The 26,503-nt window shown below is 29.9% G+C and overlaps 2 protein-coding genes across 3 annotated transcripts in view; one reads left to right on the top strand and one right to left on the bottom strand.

Moving 5' to 3' along the window:
• Window positions 1–22,324, top strand: part of LOC100167406 (protein white) — a 28,052-nt gene extending 5,728 nt beyond the window's left edge. Inside the window, exons 2-13 of the mRNA XM_001943068.4 lie at window positions 11,349–11,526; window positions 12,007–12,245; window positions 14,234–14,305; window positions 14,403–14,501; window positions 14,716–14,954; window positions 17,213–17,396; window positions 17,839–17,997; window positions 18,066–18,197; window positions 19,337–19,565; window positions 20,708–20,813; window positions 21,025–21,196; window positions 21,378–22,324. Of these exons, the coding sequence (XP_001943103.2) occupies window positions 11,349–11,526; window positions 12,007–12,245; window positions 14,234–14,305; window positions 14,403–14,501; window positions 14,716–14,954; window positions 17,213–17,396; window positions 17,839–17,997; window positions 18,066–18,197; window positions 19,337–19,565; window positions 20,708–20,813; window positions 21,025–21,196; window positions 21,378–21,476 (1,908 nt within the window). The 3' untranslated portion in view covers window positions 21,477–22,324. The remainder of the gene's footprint in view (window positions 1–11,348; window positions 11,527–12,006; window positions 12,246–14,233; window positions 14,306–14,402; window positions 14,502–14,715; window positions 14,955–17,212; window positions 17,397–17,838; window positions 17,998–18,065; window positions 18,198–19,336; window positions 19,566–20,707; window positions 20,814–21,024; window positions 21,197–21,377) is intronic.
• Window positions 20,872–26,334, bottom strand: LOC100165379 (F-box/LRR-repeat protein 4). 2 transcript variants are annotated; one of them, XM_003245321.4, is made up of 12 exons: window positions 25,782–26,334; window positions 25,307–25,400; window positions 25,026–25,239; window positions 24,736–24,955; window positions 24,562–24,672; window positions 24,351–24,476; window positions 24,161–24,285; window positions 23,987–24,096; window positions 23,764–23,925; window positions 23,485–23,650; window positions 23,055–23,406; window positions 20,872–21,190 (listed from the first exon to the last, which is right to left on the bottom strand). In XM_003245321.4, the coding sequence occupies exons 1-11, from the start codon at window positions 26,058–26,060 to the stop codon at window positions 23,064–23,066; spliced, it is 1,950 nt and encodes a 649-aa protein (XP_003245369.1). In that variant the 5' UTR covers window positions 26,061–26,334; the 3' UTR covers window positions 20,872–21,190; window positions 23,055–23,063. The 2 variants fall into 2 exon arrangements, with proteins under 2 accessions (XP_003245369.1, XP_029344034.1); XM_029488174.1 differs by lacking the exon at window positions 20,872–21,190 and adding an exon at window positions 21,231–21,801.
• Between the last annotated feature and the right edge of the window lie 169 nt (window positions 26,335–26,503).

The raw sequence follows: 26,503 nt of genomic DNA, 5'->3' as shown, positions 1-26,503 counted from the left end.
GACATTGGAACTGTTTCAAATCAATTATTTCAAAATAAATCTCCGACTTCCAATAACAATATTTTTGAAAGTAATATTTTAAATTCATTATTTATTCCAACTAAATATTCTGTATGTCATTACGAATTTAATTTTTGCTTATAATCATAATAAGAATTTTTTAACTTGACCCCCCTCCCTGAAATAAAATCCTGACACCCTGTATTCGATCGTATTCTTTCAAGTCTTCACTCTTCAATCTCATATATTATTATGATAATGGTATATTATGCAAATTGTTCGAGGAAAATGCGTGCATAGTAATCTAATACGAAAGCGAGTGAGTTATGCGAGTTCCCATCATTTGACATTTCTGATCCAATGTCAATTGATACTTTTAGCCGAAAGCTTGACGGACATTTGCCATTTGTGGTGGCAATCGTTCGAGCAAACCATTCTAATATTGAGATACATCGTGTATTGGTTTACATGTGGAGGGCCCGTAATGCTTTGATATGGTTTCCACGATCACGTAATTTCACATTTTTATTTATCGATTGACTATTATAATATTAGTAATTAATACTAGTAATGAGTGTTTGTAGGTAATAAAAGTTTTTCAAACAGTGACAGCGTTTGCGCAAAATCGTGAACGTCATCGTTACAGTTCTATACGCAAGATGGCCGAGTTAATAAAAATAAACAACTTGAGTTAATTAAATTAAGTCATTGTTGAGTTATAAATTATAATTTAATAGGAAATTAACAAACGATATGGTAAATTATAATATATTAAAGTTAATATGAACAAAAATATTAACTCAACACGCAATTAAAAAGAAGTTAATTATTTTAGATTCTAAACGAAGGAATCAATGTATTTTAGTTTTACAATAAATTATGTGTTCTTGTCTTTTGTATGACACTTTGTAGAAGTAAAACTACTTGGATCTTCATTTTCGAGAGTGTTTTCTAGTGGGAAATTGAATGAATAGGCACTATGGTCTATGGGAGCTAAAAGTAAAAACTTGCCAATACTTTTCTTATTAATCTAAAAAAATATACGTGCCGTCCATATTTTAATTACACATTACCTGTAAATTTCGACAAGATCGATCTTGATATTTTGTTGTAATTCAAAAATTATAAAATATACAACAATTAATATTTATATTCACATTTCCTAGATGTGATTTAATGTTCAAAATATTTTTGCTCTTTTTGAAACAATCGACTTTTTATGTATAAATATTGTTTAAAATATATATGCTCGATCAAAAACTTGAAAATGTAATACACGGTACAATGATAAACCATTGTATACGAAAAATGATTCTGAGCGGTTAGCGTAGTCCTTATAATATTATTATTTTTTATTCGGTGCTATGATGATAAAAAAAGCGTTAGAAAGCGTTAAAATCTCATTTTTAGCGGTTTTTCGTAATTTGTCGGTAGTTTTTCTCGACGCCTTCTAAAACTACTTGAAATTTTCAATTTTGACCTCCGAAAAGTACCAACTAGGTTCACTTTTCTATCAAAAAAGATGCTTATCTCAAAAATCGAAACATGTTTACTACCCAAAATGTTACTGACAGACAGAAAAAAACACATCATTGTAAAACCAATACATTCTTTCGCTCCACACAGAATCTAAAATTTAAATATTTCATTATTTAATTAATTCATTTCTATACACAAATACATTTTCAAAATATCAATACCAATTTTAAGCTATTTATAGGCATTTGAATTTTTGTATTTTTTTTCATAATTTTAGGATAGATCAAAAATTTGAAAAATAAATACATAGCTCCTCATAAATTGTTTTTATATTAATTTTAAAATATCTAAGATACATAGATATGTAATTTTTTATAAGCATTTTAAGTTATTATGACAAAATTCATCAAAATCACGAATCAAGAGTGATTTAAAATATTTTACATATTACTCTAATTATATATATGTATTATGTATAATCAATATTATAGTATTAACTATTAAGTTTATGAGGAAGTTCAATTTTGTGTAGTATGAAACAGGCGCGGATCCAGAAGATTTTAACAGGGGGTGCTCAAAAAAAGGTGGGCAAGTAGGTGTCGCTCTGCTTTACAGTAGGTTACAATTGGATCACTGTATAGTCTGTAATGGATGAAGTTAAATTTGAATTCAATGATACAATATCATTGTATAAGAAAAACGGTTCTGATCGTTTAAAATTTAAAATGTCCCTCAACACAACTCAAAACGGCTCAAAATATTTTGTACATTTTATCAAGTATGGGAATTGATAAGATGTTATACCTATATGATGTAAATTTTAAGTATATCTACAAGTATTCGTGTTTGAATTACAAGAAAATCGCTACATGCCTACTCATGCCTACATGAGAAGTCCAGAAAATATATAACGATGTAAAAATTTAATTTAACTTTCCGGTAGATATTTTTTTTTGATAAAGGTAGACATAGATACTAATGAGGAATCTTTTATTAAATTTTCTAATTTTAGATTCAAAAATAAAAATTTTTATGAATTTCCAACTCAAAATAATTTGCACATTTTCATGATTTTTATGTATTTTGTCAACATATTAACTTTAAATGCTTATAAGAAAAAATTGTGACTGCATTTTTAAAATTGTTCAACTGCTATTGTAACAATATATAATACATTTTCAAACTTTAAAATGTTATTGACATTCATAGAAAAAATACTTATAAAATTGGATACTAAAAATGTTAAAAACAAATCAAAATATTTTAAAAATTTTATCGTGTGTAGAAAATTCTAATAATATAAACATTCAGGGAAAATGTCATGTATCTGGTTATTTGTTTTTGTGTTACACCAAAAACCAGAATTGATTTCGTCGAAAACTGATTTTGCTTAAAAATTTCCCTTTTCCTTAATTTTTATTTTATTTTTCCCGGCGCTTTTAAAACTATTGTAATTTTAAATTTTGACCTTCTGAAAGAACCAAATAGATTCACTTTCCCATCGATCGAGATACTGTTGAAGAAAATCGAAGCAGTTGTACTGCCCCAAATACGGCGATGACAGAAACAAAGAAAAAAATTTAAAAAAACATATCATCCACATATCACTCCGATCAAAATTTAAAAAAAAATGGTTACACCTTTATATTTTAGATTATTATACAAATTTATTTTATTAATGGCTTAGATGACAGGGGGTGCCCGAGCACCTATACCCCCCCCTGAATCCGCGACTGGTATAAAATATTAAAATGCTAAGATACGAAATTAAAAATGACCTGTAATAACTAGTATCTTTTTTCAATTCTTTCTTCATTAATTGAAAAATCATTTGATGTTACATAAGGAAATAGATAGATAAATGAAAAATTAACGTATACTATCTATGTTATCAATATTTTGATTTATCTTATTTGAACCATGAACTAAGATAATATGGACTAGAAACGACGTGGATGGCGGGTGTGGAGTGTACGGTTTTGGTGCGGATTTCTATACTTATATTATAATTTTGAAACATTAATAATAATGTTTTGTTTTATGTACTGTAAAAATTAAATCCCTAAAATAAAATATTACGTTTCCTAATAATATTTGACGATAAGATTACAAATTTTACTTATAGATAGGTACAATATTTAAAAGTTTATAAAATAAAAATATTTCGAATGATTGATACGTCAAATAACATAAATAATTATCAAATAATAGTTAATGAATGTAGGCACCCAATCTTTTAAAAGAACCATAAGGGGTAAATCCCCTTACGATAACTCCAAGTTTAATATAAAGGATCTGTACGAAAAAAATTATATTTTTGACTCTGAGGTACATAATACAAAATGCCCTCATTTTGTTGTTTACAATATTATCAACAGATCAACTTTATTAGTATATTATTCGGCTGTATCATAATAGCTGCTCAACTGCAGTTCGTTATACATTAATTATATGTTGAATATTCAACTCGATAAAATAAACCTGTTGGATCTTCCTTGGGTCATTGGTTAGGAACTCGTTTAGTAAACGATTATAAGAATCGACGTCCATACGAACGGTTATTTTGATTTTCTTGCCATTTCAGAATACCTATTGCTTAAATTAAATTAAATTAGATATAGGTACCTAATAATCTACAGAAATGATTTTGTCTCCTCAATAATTGGCAATGCTTTTTTTTTCTTTAGTGAACCTTGTGAAATCACCGAGTCCGTGGTAATGAACGGAAGTTGTTTCTACGAAATATATATACCTACTTATTTCACATGACGCAAGCGTTTCTGTAAAAAGATAACTATTAAAATCGGTCGGTAAATTGTTGACACCTTTGATAACGCGTAACACATCCGAATACGTTTCTGTATGTCGGAAAAAGTTATCGCAAGATAAAAGCAGTATTAATTTATGAAGTAATATTGCGTTAGGTCATATTATTTCCTCTAGTTGTCCTCAGGCCATTTTAATGATAAATAAATTATATTTTCTAATCGATAATTTTATTTATTCTATACTCCATATTTTAACCGACGTCTATCACTGTAAACTTCACATACATACATTCTTGTTAAATACCTATTCAAATACTTGAATTTAATTACTTATTGACCAATGTATTTTAAATACTTCAAAAATACTTTTTATTTGTATTTTTATTCTAGTAGTCTAACTCCAAATTCCAGTTACCAATATTTTTGAATGTACTATTTTAAATTTTGTTTCTAAAATATTATTTTATAATAATTCTAACTTCTGAGAATTTATAAATAAGGTTTCGCCAAAATACAAGCAGATAACAGAAAAACTGAACACTGAAACCCCTGACGGCTCCTCACTCCTATATATCATGGCATACAAGACACCATACAACCACCACTGGTTGGATTGGAAATTTATCATGAATAAATCATTATATACATTATACATTTATCTTGAAACTTTAAATAGTCTTTCTTCTTATTTAATGGGTCGTAGTAGTTAATGGCATTAATATAAGATAGGTATTGGTATTTATGTTATTGAACTTAAACAAAAAGTATTTGTTCAAGTATTTTGAATACTTTTAAAAGGCATTTGTATTTATATTTAAATACTTTCAAAATAAAGTATTTGAATTTTGAATACGTATTTTAAATGCAAATTGAAAAGTATTCTTAATAAGGTTGCATACATACTTATTGATTAAATAATATATTGGCTACACGCCTATACGTATTATTATTGTATTATTAATTATTATTATTATATTAAACTATACCTTTATTACCCAAGTTGGTTTGGGAAAAAATAATTAATTTATAGTTTATAAGGCATATCATCAACAAAATTATGATTTGTTCAGCACCACCATCGGACGTGGATCATATTGATCTCTTTAAATCTCTCTGGGATAGTGAATCTATTAGTTCAATCTCTGAAATTTTCATCAGAATCAGTCGAGTTGTTTGTGATTTTATAAACAATATAACCAAGAACACATGGCTTTTTATCAGTGGTTTAAGTAGAAGGACGCAAGGGGACTGAGTCCCATTACCTCTGGTAGCGCTTATAAGGCACCCCCTTTCAAAAAAATCTTCAAACAGTAATCTGGTAATTCTCGCTCGTATAACTCACAAACGAAATATAACTTATGTTCCTATTGATATTTTTATATTTTTTTTATTATATTTAGTTTTGTTAATGTTTATTACGTAACCTTCAAAAAAACTATTTATCTGCAATGAAGCCCTAATTCCTAAGAAAAATATAATATGTATGTTATTTTTTATACTGTTTTGTTATATTTAATTTTATTATTTTATAATACACGTAAGGGTAAAATAAATTTATTTTGTGAAATTAAACTCTAATAAATAAATATAATTTACGTGCCTAATTATTTGTACCTATTTAATTAAATTTAATATAAAGGCTGCATTATGATTCTATATAAGATGGATATTCAATATTCATATTTTTGCTACTTATTAACAAGAGCAATTGATATTTCTAGAAAAAAAATTTTTGGTTAAACAAATTAATGAATTGTTGTATATAAAACAATACTTACATGGAACGCTCAAAATAAAATATGAATCACAGTACCTATATAGTACCTACCTCTTTGCCATTTCATTCCATTTTATGTCCCTTTAACTCCTGCCTTTTATATATTATATTATGAAGATATTAAATTGCACAATAATTGATTCTATATTACTATATTAGCTACATTATATAATTATAACACATTTAAATCCACAACACTATTATTTTTTATTACACGTCGCATTCAAATTTGACTATTGAGTTTTCTGAATAAATAGAAAAGAATATGAAAATAGAAAGCTGTAACGTTCGAATAAAATTAATAAACCGGCTAGAAGTTCTTAAATCTTAATCCTACATTAACAGTGATAAATGATTACAATATCTTACAATACCGGCACATCAGCACATGTGTATAAAAGCCACGTGTGAAAATACCGACTGTTTGATTACGCAACCAACTGCAAGAATATTCGTATATTCATATTTGAATGGACAAAAAAAAACTTATATATGGATTATTCTATCAATTGACCTTGTTAAACATAGTTGGAGGAAGACTATACTAGATACGTGTTATTTTGTTGAAATTTAAATTCGCCAATTATTTATATTTACATTTTCTAGACATAAAAAATATCTAAATTCTATATACATATATATAAATATATACTAAAACTAGTAATTCTTCACGAGACACCCTGTATACTAATAATATTAGTAATCAAACATTTAAAATTTTCTTATCTTTGAAGCGTATTATTTTATTTTTAATCGGTATTAAAATCGGGTTTATTTAAATATTACGTACAAACTATATGATATTAAGGTACAAATGTACAATCATAAATATTTCTATGAAAAGTCAAAACGACTATACACAATAATGTATGGCATTTAAAACGCAATTTCAAATTTTAAACTAATACAAATTAAAAAAATTATAAGTATTATAATTATTAGTATTTGAAAAAAGTATAATATTTTCCAAAATATGCTGCTACAATACATTTTTACGAAACAATATGTCCGTCTATAATATTATTATGTAAACAGATCAATAAATTATAACTTTATTAACTGATAGTTATTAGAATTAAACGCAAGAGAGATAAAAAAAAATAAACTAATATAATATACTCCTAATGGACGTAAATAATAGATATCAAGTATCTTATTTGTATCTATTCGTGTTTAGAGTTTATACGCGAGCGTGACTGGCAATTGACGAACATATTATATATACATAAACTTATTATACAAATGAATGAACATCTTTCATTATAACTACGAAAATTGTATACTCGAAGGTTGTCCCATAATATTAAATATTATATTGTAGGTATAGTAGGTACCTACGATAGTTGAAACTGGAAATAAATTCTTCTTCAAACCGGTTTCAGATGTACATATGTTGTGCAAGAATTTTTTCACAGCCTTTATTTTTTATGCAATATGTTTTTTTTTACATACCTCAAGAAACTGCAAAATACTAAGCTGTATATATTCATTCTAAAAGAAATTCCCACAAATCGTTAGCCGATGTTGGATGCGGATATTCATATCACAAGAATATAATATTACCGTTTAAATATTTCCATTTACAGAATAAAATAATTAGCGAAGTTTTTTCGACGCCAAGAACATATTTTAAACAATAATACCGTTTAATAATAAATAATTATTTTACAAATTTATACTTAACCTTGATCTGAATTCAATACCTATAAATATAGTTTCTTTCTAAATTATTATTATTATTGTGAATTAATCCATTAAAAAATATTACTAAATATTTAGGATTTGTTAGTTGGTGGGAGCAGCTAATTTAAATATTTGAACTAAAAAAGCAGTTTCGAAATTAGCTTCTCACAGAATTTTGAAATAATGTCAAATTTTTTTGATTCAGATTTCAGGGAAAATCTTGAGGACACTCGATTATGTTATTGATTTAGGTATCATATTATATATATTTATTATAGGTATATAGATACGTCGGCGCCGCGGAAGTAATGCGAAAGCAATTCCCGCGGCGCCGTCGGTACAAACAGAAAAAAAAAAGGTATATAGATACCTATTGCAAATTTAATTTATATGACTATACTTATGAAACGTACCTAAAATTTACTATACAAATTAATTTTCCACTAATATAAGCTAATAAAAAAAGTAAATACCAATTGTCACAAATGAACATTTTAAAATATAATATACACAATGTACAATATATTATATTATTCACGTAATCATAATATAGTTGACCACTGACTGAAATATAAACATTAATCTAAATGTGATTATAAAATATATCTTTCCGAAGACAAATCACCGGTTTCATTTAACAGTTTCGTTATGGTAATTATTTTCAGTGGTTGTTAGCCCATGTTACGTAATTTTGTATGCGTTTATGTATAATTATAATTATTGATACTCTATGGTTTTCATCACTGCATGACGTGAATGTACCATACCACAATGTACGTCTTAATCACATTACAAACCATTAAAACCTGAAAGCAATTTAATAAAATATTAAAAACATAGTTTATAATCATAATTAATATAATATATTATAATTATTTTTCGTATTTCACTTCCTCAATAATAATATGATTCAAACAATTGTCTGATCTCCGATGGCCGTCGAATGATATAATACTGTATAGATTATGGACAATATCAGTGATTATAGACTAAAGTCCAAGTTGTACGTTTGTAAAAGGCTCTAAGTGTATATATATCTTTACACCAATTCTGTTTTTCTCAAAAAATTATTTTTTGGTACTTCCAAAGACACAAAATAATAAAACAATCAAGATTTTCAAGTAAGATATTGGAGTGTATCCATAAGTGTAGCGAATTATTCTTCTTAAAAATCTTGAATAATATTAAATATTAATTACGTTTATGTTTGCCATATTAAAAGACAGTTGAGTAATAAATGTAATAAATGTGTGTAATATACCTATAATTATGTATTATAATATTATGTACGACTGTTATTCAGAGAGTAATGCCTGTTCGTGTTTATAGGCCAAAGGGAAATTGTAGGTAGCAATAAAGTTGGTAGGTATATGGTATGTTATCATATACCTATTTCATAAAAATACTAAATACCAATATGCGTACGAATATATTATGCTTCGGGACTATGAAATTAGTCACAATTTATTCTAGGTACTATCGTCGATAAAGTTGGTACCTTTATGGTATATCATATTATAAATTATGTCATATAAGCACAAAATACCTATGTATATACGTTTATGTATTTCGGGACTATGAAATAAGTTCTGAAAGATTTATCGCGGGTTTATCCGGTCCGATTCCACACGATTTGGAGGGATTATGGCGAGTAATTGCAGACAAGATAATTACAACCATTTAACCATGTGAGTCGCGGTGATATGCAAATTACATAGACTACCAATTTTAGTATCAAAATTATTATACTGAATTGATAAGTGCATTGATTGTGGATTTCAATTATTACCGTCATGTGAAAAATCAGTCGTAATCCTTTATAGCAGTGTTTCCCAAACTTTTTTGCTATGATAACCCGCAAATTTACTTTTTTTTGGGTACATGACCACAATATAAAAAAAAACCAGTACGCCTTAATCAATAAATATAAGTATTATTAATAATAATTTTTACTATGAGCAATTCTATCATTTAATATAATACAATGCAGTAGTAATGAATACATACATATTATAGTTCTGTTAAAATGTATAATGATTATTTTTAAATTTAATTAAAATTTAAGTAAAATATATTAGGTATACCTACTTGAAATAAAAATAAAAGTACAAAAAATTGGTATATCGTAATATGATAGTAAAATAATTTTAAAGATTTAGATATTATACTATAGGTACTGCACACAAAAAATCTATAATAGTTTAATTTTTTGTCTCACGTAATCCTTCTAAAATTATAATAAAATCTGTAGTACAGTGGATATTTTAACTAATATACTGGGCGCCATTTCTGTCGCCCAGTGAAAACTTTTTGTCGCCTAGTAGATGATATATTTAATTAGGTACTGGGTGACAACGATTTTTGTACAAATTTTGATGATTGACATTATTTTATTATAATTTTCTTTATTGATTATTTATTATGTTTAGTTTTGTTATTTATTTATGACGTATATCATTTCGTTTGTCAAATAATTATTGTGAATTAAAAACCCAGGAGATCGTTTACCGTAGCCCATAGAATACAATGCGAGAAATCGCGACACTCGACAATGCGACATGTTTCGTCTGGTCGTCAATCGTCTCGTCAAATATCTACAAATTGATTGTTTTTGATGATATTTTAGTCCTTGTTCCTACTAACAGGCTATATACAAGATATTAGTTAAATAATTATTTCACTCTGAACCTTTAAAGTTTAAACAGTTTAAACGTTCAAGCCTTTAAGCCTTAAGGTACCTAATACGTCATACAATACTACGATTACAGGATGACTTTCGTCACTTTCAGTACCTAAGTATAAAATTATTTAAAATCTAATATTTTATACTTGGACTTATACTAAATAAAGTACCTCTTTTCAATAATGATAATATATTACAAAACACAATAATCCTAAATTAAATATAATATATACTTGCATAATATGATACGAATAACGTATATTACCTACCATTGGTTATAAATACTAGTAAAAATAGTAGTATTTAATATTTATAATCAATGGTATTGGTGTAATATTATTAATATTCTCTGAATTTCTATGAATAATCAATATAATAACTATTATTATAAATTATTATTTATTAATTAATATAATTAATACTGAAAAGTTTTTTATAAGCTCTTATAATATGTTGCGTAAATTTTTTTTTTTAATTTCACCCAGTGATAATTCCTTAAAATATCCACTGCTGTAGTAAATCTAGTAAATATGGAAATAATTAAAATAAACATTTACGAGAAACAGCCTGAAAAAATTCATACCTATCAAGTATAATTTTACCACTCACAAAAATATGCGACATTTGGTTATTGATTATCGTTTTGAATTTCGTACAGCAGCTTAGCATTCACTTTTATGTAGGTAGCTACTATAGCTACGACTAGAATAGTATACTTCGTTTAAGGCTTCAGGCAAATTGATATATACACGTCCGGAAATTATTATTACCTATGTAACTAATTCAAGACACGTGTCTTGAAACTGTTAGAGATGTCAAAGATAATAACCTGTTGAATTTCGTCCGCAACTAGTATGCAGCCATAAGAAGAAAAGACCACAATATTTGAACTATTTTAAACAGAAATTATTTTTAGTTGTGGATAAAATATAAATTATAATAAAATTGTATTTTTCAGGAACATTCCAACGGAACGGGTACCAACAAGCAAATTAACCACAGCATTGAGTACACGTGGACTCACATGAACGTGTACACGAGAAACGGAAAAAGTCAAAACATTTACAATACGCTCACGTCATGCTGTTCGGGAGGTCTGAAAAACAAGGCTGAAAGAAAACAATTATTAAACAACGGTGAGTTATACTTATAGTTATAAGTTCTAATATACAACCTTTACCAACATATTATCCGCGTCGGATATGAATTGTATTCCCCGCACTTTCGATATTCATTTTTATGACTGTAATATAGCGACACCGTTAACGGGCAATTACTGTTTTATGGTAACATTGGTACCTACGTCGTGTAAATTACAGGATACCCGCCGGTCGATACTAACCATAATTACTACAAATTATATTCTTCACTGTAAATATCACACTTATCTAAATATGCCGGTTTTATGGTCTGCTATAGTGTCGACATATTATTATTATATTAGATATGCGTGTAAAATTGGTTCAGGAAGGCATCTCTCTCTCTCTCTCACGCGCGCCTATAGTAGATTCTACAGCCACAAAATCCTAATCATGTTGAATGTTGTTATATCAATAAAATTATTTGGGTTATTTATTGTCGCGTGTATAATATAATATATTTATATACGATTGCAGTAAGCGGTTCGGCACGACCAGGCGAACTGTTGGCCCTGATGGGATCCAGTGGCGCCGGCAAAACGACCTTGTTGAACTCTCTGACATTCAGGAGCGACCACAACGTGATAGAGTCTGGAGTTAGATCCATCAACGGTATACCGGTCAACAGCAAATTGTTGACGGCCGTTTCTGCGTACGTCCAACAACACGACCTGTTCATCGGGACGCTCACCGTCCGGGAGCACTTAATATTTCAAGTAAGAATAACCAAGAATGTTGGTTTTATGCACAACATTCGTGGGTATAATTTGAGGGGGACTAGCGTCTCTGCATTGCCTCTAGATAATATTAAATACATGGATAGCCGATACAGCCTTACAAGTGTGATCAAATAGCATACTATAGTTACCAAATTACCAGAGTTGTTAAAAGCAATTATAAAGTGTTGGTATTCTCAGTTCTCACCACTGATAATATATTAAATAATAATAATATAGAATAATAACTTTAAAACACTTAACACAATATGAATATAATAAATTAGGATATTATCATATTTTAACAGATGTTTTTGTAATTATTGTTATAATAATAATAAAAAAGAAATAATAGGTATCGAAAATTATTGAATTAAAAATTTGGCAGCTGATGTGGCGGAATGATAAAATGTTTTTCTTTATAATAAAGCAGAGTTGACAGCTGTCATATAGAGTCCAAAAGTTGAGTTTGGCCCAACTCTGAAAATGTGTCGGTAGATCGTGATTATATTATATTTTATATACCTAGTGAATGATGCCTTAATAACAATCAGAATATGGTAAAATATAAGTAACACCACACGGCAGACGACGTAGTCATGAAGTATGAACCCAATTTAACCGTACTCTATTCCCTCAAACTCACAATAACCAATATGGCAACTATTAAACTATAGTAGACTCTCAAATCACAGTATACCGTGTATATTGGGCGAGGTTCGGTCTATGGTGTTATTAATGATGGCGCTTGGTCAATTGGTCCGACGTTTCCACGTGGTCTTACCGGTCCGGTTTATTAATTCTCGTCCTACATTCTAACCTTACCTTCGATACTTTCGAGGTCTGCAACCAACGCGATGATAACCAACGTCTCTTTCTACGGTTTAGCGGCTCACGTTAGAAATCGCATTTCTGCCAACATTCCAGTATTTAAATTGTTAAGACTAATTCCGGTTTCCCCGTAATTTTAATTATTAAGAAATCTTAAGAGGACGTCACAACCGCATGTGTTGTCTCTGTCTTCCACACGTACGGCATAGCCAAAACACGTGTACGCACTCTGAGTAAAACTCGCTCAATTTTGGTTTTAGAGTAAAAATACCTTTTATAAAATTGAATTGTGACAATATTTCTGAGGGTCGTTGCGTTTTTTCCATTATACCCAACATAACGTTCATTATATCGTTTAGAAAAAAGAAAAAATTTCAACATTTCTAAAATACCTTTAACATATCAAAATTTAAATTTAAAAAAAACCCAACAACTTGCCCTAAGAAATATTGTCACAATATTTTTGCTCTAAAACCGAAATTGAGCGAGTTTTACTCAGACTGCGTTTTCTCTATGTCGTATAGGTACGTGTGTATGAGTATGACAGATACAACACATGCAGGTGTGACGTCCTCTTAAAATTTGTATTTAGCCACAGCAAATAAATATGATAAACCATATGAATATAATAGAATAGTTATATGAAATAATGACATGGAGAGTGAAACTATTCATTGATAGAACCTTTTGGAACCAATTAATACGAGCTGTAAGGTCTGGACGCCTTCAACTCCTTTTGAGACGACGACGTTGAGGGTTGTTGGTCGGTAATTATGAGTGCGAATATATGAGAAATTAGAGGATTTCGGTAGCACTGTAGTTAGGTGTGAAATTTAGTATACAATTTTTTTAGTTTTAATTTTAACATACAAATGTTGGGATTGTGTTTACCGTTCCATCCCGTTATACTGCAAACCAAAAACGCAGTAATTTATACGAATATTTTATTTGGATGACTATTATAATTTATAAGTCTTTAATAACTGTATAAAATAACATATAAAACGGTTGTTATAAAGAAATATCTAAAAAAAAATTCATACGCCACTTAGATTAATAAATTATAATTATTTACCTGATGATTAGTTCCTATAGACTTATGACTGTGATTTAACATTTTAGCACTGTCTCACGCTATATTTTATTGGTTATGACAGGCGATGGTGCGAATGGACAGACATATACCGTACGAAAAACGAATGGCTCGAGTCGAAGATGTCATACAAGAGGTGAGATTCAATAATATTGATATTTGATGTATAATAATATGCAACGATTTTATTACACATATAATATTTATGCCATATATATTTGTCCCCGATTTAGTTGTCATTGAGTAAATGTCAAAACACAATCATCGGTGTGACCGGCAGAATAAAAGGTTTATCCGGTGGTGAAATGAAACGTTTGTCGTTTGCTTCCGAGGTAAGGCAACAATTAATTATTAAAAATATAACGTAGGTCCTACTTATTTTTTTCAGATTTATTAGAGTGAAATATTATATAAATTATATGATTATTACGATTTGTGTACTTGTTCGGTAAATAATAAATAATATATTAAAGCTATTGTTAATATGCATTTTTTTTTACATAATACATATTATTACATCGTTTGTTTTTCGACTGCGTCTTACAGGTGTTGACAGACCCTCCGCTGATGTTCTGCGACGAACCGACCTCGGGACTGGACTCATACATGGCGCAAAACGTGGTCAGTGTTCTCAAGTCGATGGCGTCTAAAGGCAAGACCATCATTTGCACCATTCACCAGCCGTCTTCCGAGGTGTACTCCATGTTCGACAAGATACTATTGCTGGCCAGCGGCCGGACGGCTTTCCTGGGCACTCCCAACGATGCCATCGAGTTTTTCAAAACGTAATAACCACATATTTTGTAATGTCTAACACACGGGTCTATAAGTCCAGAACACGGTTACAGGTAACACTTGGTTACACTTGTACAGTCACATGTATAGTCACCTCTCCGACATTCCTTGACACGAAATGTTGAATTGTTGAACATTATCAAAAGAAAGATTGGTCCTGTAGGAATTCAGGATAATATACTAAATAATAAATAGATTCTTAGGTCCAAATACCCCCTTCCACAGTAGTTGTGCACAATGGTTTAGCTGTTTAGCCCCCCCTCCCCCCCATTGCCATTTTTTCCCCTAATAAATGCATTTATTATATACAAAAACTGTAAAACTGGTTGTGCATCGTTTCCGCCAAAAATTACATTTTTGTTTCCGTTAAATAAAAAAAGGTTTGATCTTCATTTCCACTAAATAATTTTTCATCCAAAATTATCATTTGAGAACCACTATAGTCATCATTCTGGTTTTATGTTGTTATCGTTTTCCAATATTCTGAAAATAATACCTACCTAACTACCTACCTATGTTCCTATTCCTACAATTTGGTACAATTTCAGTCATAGTTTATGTAGAACCACAAATAATTGAACTTTGCTAATAAGAACATATTTCCATCCACATTTCAACAAACAGTTCCACAATTAATCGCATCCTAATATTAATATATTTTTAAGAATTTTAATTTCAAGTGTACAAACTACAAACTAATGTATGTATACAAATAAACAGTTCTAAATTAAATATCCATATACCAAAAATATAAATTACCTATTCAAAACAAAATAATTAACACATCAACTGCAATAACGAAGTAGATAAAATAGATTTTATATTATATTTAATTTCTAACGAAGTAAATCACCAGCTGTATGGATTATATTATGTTTGATAGTAGGATTCACTATCGTTATTTCGGACTCTCTGATCTCGATATAATATATTGGACCGTATACATAAGCGATAAGCTTACAGGAATTCATAATTACTCGGTGTATAAATTATCGTTTCCGTCATTTAAATTTAACACCGAAATTGTATTAAAAAAAAACCAAGATTAATCTACTAAACTATAATTAAAAGGATAACTTATTTAAATTTGACTAGTTAGTTAATTGTCTAATCAACTTAAACTTAATGCATTAGAATAAATTTAATTTATCATTGTACATTAATAACACTGCTTTTCCATTTAATTTGAAAATGTATTTCATACATTTTGATCATTTTATAACATTGCCCTGTATATGTGTATATGACGTGGATTTAAATTAATTTAAGCCAACAAATCATTCATCAACGTTTCTTGATAAAACAATAATAGTAGTTACATAATAAATTTAAAATGTAATTATGTATAGGCGTATAGCATTGGTTCCTAAACTATTTTTCTCATTGCAAATTATTGTTACTAAAAGTTACAGTATTATAATATACTTTCTAATTTCAATAAACATTTCATACTTCTCAATAACAAGTCCATTCAGGCAAAAAAACATCGCAAACTAAATTAACATTTAAATATGTACACTAAAATACTGATCACATAACCATTTGTACTCCTATTTTTAGTTCTTTTCTAAAAAAGTTATATCTCACGTAATAATAATATTATATTTGTATTGAAAATTATTTTCAATAATACATTTTATGGGTCTAAATAAAAAGTTGAAATTTTCAAGGTTCGACCTTTGAGAAACTCAAATATATGTACACCTATATCACCTAGAGTGGCACCGAACTATTTAAAGGTGGTTCATTTGTATATGGAACCAAGAAAAAATGTTGGTGGTTAAGTGGATGAGGGGGAGAGATTAATTACCAAATTGTACCTACCTATAAAACTAGTTGGTTTGATATATTACCGGTATAAGGGTGGATAGATAGATATATACATTTTGTAAATTAAATCAGTTGATAAAATATAATTACCGTCACTGTATACTGACTAATTAATATTTACTATCGATATCAAAATATAACCGTCAACCGAAATCCGGTGATTGAAAAAAAAATAATTTTAATAACTAAACTACCTATTTATTATAATTGAGTTAAGTTAACACTACCTACATAATATTATTCCCCCGTGTTGGCTCTATATAAGTGCTGAATGTATTTTGTATTGACGTTTAACTTATATAACGTTAGCACTACGTTCTGTCGTCGACTTAATTCAAGTTCTGATTATTTTAATATTGTCATTAACTTGATGGCCTTTGTACACAATATATTAAATGTCGTCCGTAATTTCGTATAGGCTCGGTGTCAGCTGCCCGAAGAACCACAACCCAGCGGACTTTTTCATTCAACTGTTGGCCATCGTACCGTCCCAAGAGCAGTGCTCATACGAAACCATCGACACGGTTTGCGAGGCTTACGAGAGCTCGAACTACAAGAGCGACATGATGGAACACCAAAAACAGTTGTGTGCCGCCAGCAAAGTAAGTGTGTACAGTGTACATATTATATCAATATATGTTGAATGAAACTCGACTGAATAAGTACCTGTAGAATAAGTTACAGATCCGACCAACAGTTCCGAACTGTAATCAATAGGTACCTAACCAATTTAGTATTTTATAATTTATCGTTGACTTGTCATATACATATATACCTACAAGATTTTCACTAATAATATGAGTTTCTAAAAGACAAAAGTTCTGTAAACGAACTTTATATGATATATCAGATTCGTATAAACAGCCGGTGCCATCCTCCACCATGAGGTATATTTTTCAACTTTTGTTCATTTTGTGGCAACCGTTGCTGGGGGATGCGACTGTGGGTGTCTGCTGCAATATAATATGATCATCGGCTTATAGATAAACTCCCGACTCTTACTCAAATAAACTAAGTAGCGCGTTTGTTTTCCACTTTTTCCAGAGCATGGTGGACTGTAATTGGGGTTCGAACGGTCTGGAGAACGTCTCATCGCCGTACAAAGCATCGTGGACGGAACAGTTTTCAGCGGTCTTCTGGCGATCGTGGCTCAGTATCAAAAAAGAACCAGCCCTCACCAAAATTAGGCTCATCCAGACCATGGTAAGCCCAAAGTAAAACCACGGCGGTAACCAAACCGATCTAATCCGTAAACATTCTTATAATTTCAGTTGGTAGCCGCTCTGATAAGTTTCATATTCTACAACCAGCACCTGGACCAAGACGGCGTGATGAACATCAACGGAGCACTGTTCATGTGTATATCTAACATGACGTTCCAAAACGTTTTAGCCGTTATCAACGTGAGTATACCTATACCGGTCCTACTAGGTCCGAGTGATCTCCGTAAGGTAAACGTTAAAACTCCGGGAGGGGGAGGGGCAGTGGCGCAAATAGGAGGTGCAGATTGCCAGATTATAACCTCCACATGGTATCTTTATAAGAACCTTAAAAAATATTGAGTAAAAAATGTTCAACGTGACAACGCGTAACAAATATTTTTTAATTCAGTAAAAATGCAATTAAGTTTATGCTGAACGTTTATTAATTTCAACGCTTATAATTACTAGTTTATTTTTTTAATAATAAAGGTTAATGCTCACGTACATTTATTTATAAATAGAAAAACTAAAAACAAAAGGTTTGGATTAGCAACCCCGAGTATTGCCTATAACATAATATATGACATATGTGTAAAATAAAAACGGTAACTATTATATATAGTTTCAGACATTATTCATCAGGTTTTTTATTATTTATTTTATTATATTACCTATATGTTATTTATTTAAATTTTGTAAGTGCGTGGTATTTATATATTTTATTTTAAAAGTAATTTGATACCATTCAACTTTCAGTATTGTATTATAGTTACACAATTTTATTTTTATATTATAGTGACACTAATGAGACTGTAACCCTAAAAAATGTTCGTAGTTTTACTATTTAAAAATAAATATTTTTTTGATCACTTAGTATTATATTATACACTAATAAAACATTGATAAATATATCAATTAAAATTTACTAATGGTTTTGTAGTCTTAAAGCACAATAATTAAATATAGATAAGTACCTAAGTAATTGTATTATTGTTACTATTTATACCAAACGATAACGACAAAATGAGATATATGAATGTTTCTGAGCCTTTGAGTTGACGGTAAAATTAATTTTAAATATATAATATGCATACGATAAAAGTCTCAGGAGGATATATACTCAAATAAATTATCAAAGGGCACATAAATCCCCCAACCCTCACGCGAATATTTCCATTCGCACACAAACTACTGCAAGGCGGATGGGACAAATAACACGCATAACACACAAACGTGAATTGACGAATGCATTACAATTTACTAGACGAAAGCAAACATTATTGCACATATTATATCGGTGATAATATTATATTATTCAATTATTATTTCTATCGCCACAGGTGTTCTGTTCCGAACTTCCGGTGTTCATGCGCGAACACCACAACGGCATGTACCGGACGGACGTGTACTTCCTGAGTAAGACCCTCGCCGAGGTACCGATATTCTTGGTGTTGCCCATACTGTTCACGTCCATCATGTACTACGTCGTAGGTCTGAACCCAAAGTTCACACACTTCCTCGTGGCTGCCCTGTTCATAACTCTCGTCAGTCTGGTCGCTGTGTCGTTCGGTAAGTAGTGAACCGCCCAATATTATATACACAAATGTAAATGATATAGACCACATACCTAGGTAGTAGGTATAGGTACTATAGGTCTATTGCACTTCCATCCAGCTCAATTGGACTCAATCAGTTGAAGACTTAGTACGACCGATTTTTGAGGGGTTTTTAATGGGCAATTTTAACGATAGGTATTCAAGTATACGGTGTACAAATGGTTGTTGTGCTGGAATAATTACCCACGTAATTAGCGTCTGGTGCAAACCAACAACATTCAGTAAATATTTACAAGTTCATAAAGGAATTATTGCCACATGTGAAAATGATGTAACTTAATCTGCGATATATTATCGTTCTCTATATTTTGTTCAATAACCTCGCGACCATTGACATATTATAAGTAACATTTTTATAGATTTTTTTTACATGTCGAAATGGAAAATGGGATTGAGATTTTAAAAACAATACAATTTTCAGGATTTGTAGTAAAAGTCTAAATAATCACACAACTGTTCGGTATTTTTCTGGCATTATTTAAATTTAATTCAAAAATAAGAATAAAACTTACTCCTTACGAATAAAAAAATAAAAAAATTTCAAAATCCAACTATTCTGCAAGATTTTACTATAATAATTCTCTGATAATTTTCCCTGTAAATTGACAATCGTTCCTGAATTAATCGTTTATGGTTGATGGTTGATCCGATTTTTTCCGTAAGGGCGGCGCGGCACTATGTAACCATAAAAATAGCCTAAGCTTGACCCCTTAAAAAATAGCCAGCTTCTTCTTTTCTCCTACGCCCTTAAAGGGGATGTTACAGTGACATTTGTTGACTCCATCTTACAAGTGCGTGACAATTTTACGCTCAACAGATCTTGTTCATCTCCGTTAGTTAAAAATTAGAGTGAATTGATCTCTTATAAAATTAAAATATAACAAAAGGCCTATGTCATTTCCTATATAATAATCTTACCTTTAAATGTTATAAAAGATCAATTCACTCTAATTTTTAAACTAACGGAGATAAACCTGATCTGCTGAGTGAAATTTGCAATGTTACTCACTTGTAAGACGGAGTCAACAAACGTCCCCTTAAAATTAAATCATAATTTATAACACTGTTCTGTCCTCATTCGTTTGGTTTTCTCAGGTTACTTTGTATCGTGCGCCAGTGGTTCCATATCGGTCGCACTTTCTGTGGGGCCCACGATCGTCATACCTTTCCTGCTGTTTGGCGGTTACTTTTTGAACGTCGGGTAAGTTGAGGTGTACACAAATCACCGTACATTTTCATATTAATTATATACGCACGTATATAATGCAATATCGTGTATTACGACAAAATTATATGTATAAATAATTGATTATTCTGTACAACGCTTTTGTATTGAATATAATATTATGATAATATAATAAATAATAGTTATAGTTAAGTATAATAATATATTATAATTGTTTGATTTCAAGATCGATTCCGTATTATTTCCGGTGGCTGAGCGTCTTCTCGTGGTTCAAGTATGCCAATGAAGGGCTGCAAGTCAACCAGTGGGCAGACATCGACACCATCCAGTGCAACAGGGTGAATACAACGTGTCCCCGTTCTGGTCACGCCGTCTTGGAATCGAACAGTTTCCTAGAGGTAAAAAGACAACAGCATTGTTGATTATTGTTGGTTTTGAATTAAAATTAAACATAACCGTTGGTCATCTGGTACCGAATAATTATTGTCACCAGAGATATCTTTAACTACAACCATGATATTTTATTATGTACAGACTTTGAACGTATCTAATCTATTCTTGTTTGTTTTTTTTTTCCAGTCAAACCTCACAATGGACATAGCTTCATTATTTCTATTGATCATCGCTTTTCGGTTCATGGCGTTCTTGGCACTCCTGGCCAGAACGACAAGAAAGTAACACATACATGATAATATTTTCAATGATTCTAAAAATTCATCACTGATACAATTACCTACAACATACAAGTTTGTAATCCAACACCACGGGCGATACACTACTTCGAATTAAGAGACAAATCCAGGGAAAAAATAAAACTATATACATTAATATATAATATATATATTTATACAGGATAATATCGCTTAGGGTTGTAAATATTATATTATTTTACATAAGATCTTAGATAGAAAAATAATGTAATGTAATTTAAATTTATTTTAAACAAATAACTTCATAGTTAAATGCCTTGTCATCATCGTGCATTCATCAGTCAAAGACATCTCTGAAACATAATTTCTATAATTTATAAATTGGTACTTTTAAAATTTTAATTTGTATAATAGTTTATTATTTATATTTAAGTTGCACAGTACTTGAGTGCCATAGCCAGAGTAAATGCCTGTAACTTGTTCATTACACTCAAAATCTCATGTTTTTCTTAATAGATAAATATACACAAACACACTGATAACCCCTTCCCCCCCCCCCAATTGAAATAAAACCCAAAATACGGTACTGATATTTGGTGTACTAAAATAAAGTTGGTTGTACCTGTACGGTATTCAATCTGACTTTTTTAATGGTCCTGATTATTTTAAGAGTATACATTTTATATTTGTTAGATGATTTTTTTATTATTATTATTATTATTATTATTATTATTATTATTATTACTACTACTACTACTATTATTACAGTATATAATATAAAAAAAAATGATATTATTGATTGCACATTGTTGAATTATTATACAAAATGTATAACAAACATGTATTAGTCAAATTTATTAAATGTTGTTGAGCACATTTTATATGTAATTTATATTTTAGCTTTTCCATAATATATTATAAATTATAATAAAAATGTATTTGAATTACGACGTAGAAAAACCACACACAACAGTAAATTATATATTCATATAATATACAAAGTACCTTCGATTCGATTTGCTCAAATTGTTAAGCATTTAATGTTGATATAATAAATATTAACGAAAACAACCATCAGAAGTCTCATTATATTATAATATTAGGTAATAGTTATTATAATTGAACTTAAAATATTATCACCTTTAGTTAAAATTATAACTAATAAAAACTACAAATTTCAAAATAAAGAAAGCAGTAGTAAAGTTACGAAGATATTTATTTCACTTAAGTCTTTTAAAATAATAAAACATTAACAAATAATAATATTACTTTGAGTTTGAACATAATATTAATTAAACTTTATTAACTCTATAGGTACTATATTTCATAGTAATATTAAAAATGATTACAAGACTATTGATTCTCACTATCAATAAATATTAAATATGTATTTATTTTTAACTCTAATTATGTAACAAACATTTGGTTTTAAAAGCTGATATTTCAAATATTAGTTTATCATATTTCAAAACATAAATTATTTAATATTTAAATGTAGTTTTAAGTATTCCGCCAAATAGTATTTTGGGGAACTTACAGCATTTGATTACATGTACATACAATTTATTCAAAGGCTTAAAAAACAAATGGAAAAAATAAAACTTACTGTGATGATCTAGTAATGATATACATTTGAATGATCAGAAGTAGTAAATTGAATGCATACATTGGGATATTTTAATCGCCAATTTTTTACATCATCTTCTTTGATGTTTTCGCAAAAATTAACATCTATTAACTTTAGGTTTTTACATTTCTGTAGGAACTTGGAGCAAGCATCAACCGTAATTGCTCTGAGGCCAACCAAATCGATTTGTTCCAACAGTGGGCAGTAGTCAGCAAACGCTAGTAGATCACGGTCGCACACACCGCGTAGTGACACTACAATGATTTTTTTTAATTTTGGACAAGATTTGACCAAGTCCAAGAGACTATCGCCAGGAATACTCATAGCTAAACTAAAAATATATGAGTTATGTTAGCCAAGTCAATATTCGTGGTAGTATGGTATTTTATTTATTCAAATATATACCAACCACCATCCGAGATCAATTTCTTCAAGTTGTTTGAGAACAGTTAAATAGCGCAGCCCAGTAGGAGACAGTGTATAACTTTTCCAAAAATCTACAGACACTAGTTGCTTGTTCCATATTGACAATTCATGAGCAACATGATCCATGCATTCGATTCGTTTACATGAACCTAACCATTGGTAAAACAGTCATTAAAATGAATAAACATCATCACAGATTCACAGTTAATCAACCCAATGAAATAAAACTATATAATATATATTATAAGTGTCAACTATTTACCAAGATTGATGTGCTTCAACTTGGGCATATCCTTTATATAAAAAGTTAAATAATCTATGTTGATATTTGTTCTATAAAAATCCATACGCTCCATTTCTGTTAAACTCTGCGGTGGACATATCAGCTCAAAATTAATCGAAGTGCAACTTCTTAAACTCAATTCTGAAAAACCAAAAGTTATATATACATTTCAGTGAAAATATAATGAGGAAAATATCTATACCTTTCAGATATATACAAAATAAGTTGATTGCAATTAATGTGGTATCATTGATGAACTCACAACAGTCTAATCGTAAGTTAGTTAAATTTCTACCACATCTCTTTAAAAATCTAAATATTCAATAAATAATTAAAACAAATGATTATCGTGTATTGTTTAGCATAAAAGACATACAAGTTGAATGGTATGGTCAATATTCCTTTTGTAATACCACACCAGGATAAATCCAACTTTGTCATCCGGTCACAGTACGGCTCTAATGAAATGAGCATTGAATAGGAAAATGAACACCAATAAGGCTAAAAACATACTGTAATGATTCTTTTTTTCTTCAAATATGTAATTTTTGAACACTTATACTCACTTTTAAATTTAATTCTCTGTAGAAATATCCATCAGTACAAATGTTGTTGAAGCGCTTGCACACTCTCATACAAAGTCGCAATGATTTTAAATCCAGATATGAAAATATTTGCATTAATGATTCATTCTATATTTGCATAGTTACAATTTTAGGATTCGGTTATGAATTTAATAATGATAATGAAATATTATAGGATAAAAAAAAAGTGTACCGGCAATCGCAACGTGTAATCAATGGCAGGTACCTTACGCCACTCGTTTTCAAGTTCTTCTATATTCTTGATCAGTTTCAAAAATGGATCTAGACTCGTTGATATAGGTATCTAGAAATTGACATACTACAATAATTAAATGTTCAGAACAAAACAAAATTAAAAACCATTTACATTTGAAGCCATTGATGGCACTCTAACATTTGACAATAACTCCTGGTTTTGCTCTTCATTATTATCATAAACGTATCCTGAGGAAGTATGAGTAACCATAGGTACAGACATAATGTCTAGCTCTCCGTTTTCTGGATACTTCAAAATACCTCCCATAGATACAGCATCTAACTCGGTATAATAATCCAACTGGGAATGATTAAACTCAATGCATATCTCTCTATGGTAAAAATGTAATAACATTGATATCAATCAAAGCAGTATGTAGTAGACTAATATTTTTGTCTTACTTGACCAGTTCCTTTATGTGTTTTAATTTTGGAGCAAACAAACGAGAATGTCTCATGCCATTACAGTTCTGGGGCAGTCCTTCCCAAAGTAATCTCCATGCCATCGTATCTGGAAGATCAATAACTTTGCCGGATATTCGTACTACAGACCCGGGAGTAAAAGTTTCAAATATGGAGATGACCAGAGGAATGACTGGTATTGTAAATGATAATACTGCAATACAACAGATTAATAATAAAAATGAAAACATTAAATTGCTTTTATTTTTATTCGATCTTACTTATATAATCTTCGCTTCTTATTCTTCCAGCATTTTGTGGCATTATTGGACATTTTCGAGATGGTGCTAATTCTCTCCAAGGTCCATAAGTTCGCTGAGTAAAAAAATAAAAGAATATTATTGCCTGATAAAAATAAAATCCTAAAACGTATTTAAGCCGTTTGATATTAAGCAAAATAATAATCCCTCGAATAGTTGAATTTCAAAAAATTAAATGGTTACTACAATAAATTTAAATAAGTTATAGAAATAAAACATTTAATATTATTGATGATACAAAACAATTTCAGCCAAGATTGAAATTGAAGACTTAAAATTTAATAGTAATTTCAATTTGTTTATTAAAAGGTAACATTTGTGTAGTAACATAATATTATAGACTTGTAGGTCATAGAAGTTATACAACTATATAATCACTGCGTGTAGTGAACAAGAAGCGCAAATGTACTAATACATTAGATCACCAATAACTCACCATAACATAAGACTGGGGAAAGTCTCCGTAGTTGGGAAACTTGCTTGGCCTGCCGGTGACATTACTGGCCGTGTAAGATATGCTAATATCGCTACCATATTGAGAGCTAAAGTCCACCACTTCCGACGAAAATTGGAACACGAAGTTGTCCAACGAAGATCGCTGCCTGTTGATGCGCCTGACTTCCTTGCGATCCATATATGTGCGAGTATAATCAATGTACGACTTGCAAAGCTTTCTAAGATCGGCCAAGTTAAAGCCAACTTGTTCGTCGTTCATGACCAATTGGCAATTTCGTCGGCACAAATCCCGATAAAACGCGCACCTTTGAATTCCATCGAAAAAACTAATTCAGATTACAGTACATTGTGAACTCGGGCGTCTGAAGGGTGAGATTCAAAGTTGTCGAGATTCGAAAAGGTCGGTAAATAAATTATTGGACAATAAACTATAATACTTAATTATTTTCAATTTTGGTACCTATTTACTATTTTGTCGTATTGTATTTACACATTATCACAGTATCACACGTCCTTTGACCACAGAGTCACAGAGATCAATATATTGTTCAAAATCGGTTTGATAATGCCAACCAACGCTACCAACTCTGACGAAATTATAGTAAGTGGTGATTCTGTGCCAACCAGTTTTCACATTTTAAATACTCGAAAGCCCGGGATTTTATGTTCTACTTCGTGCACTCATCAATGTTTTAATCATTG

The sequence above is a fragment of the Acyrthosiphon pisum genome, chromosome A1, assembly GCF_005508785.2.
Source record: "Acyrthosiphon pisum isolate AL4f chromosome A1, pea_aphid_22Mar2018_4r6ur, whole genome shotgun sequence".
NCBI classification, from domain to species: domain Eukaryota; kingdom Metazoa; phylum Arthropoda; class Insecta; order Hemiptera; family Aphididae; genus Acyrthosiphon; species Acyrthosiphon pisum.
Note: the sequence above shows the minus strand (reverse complement) of the source record. Positions and strands in the feature narration are given on the sequence as shown.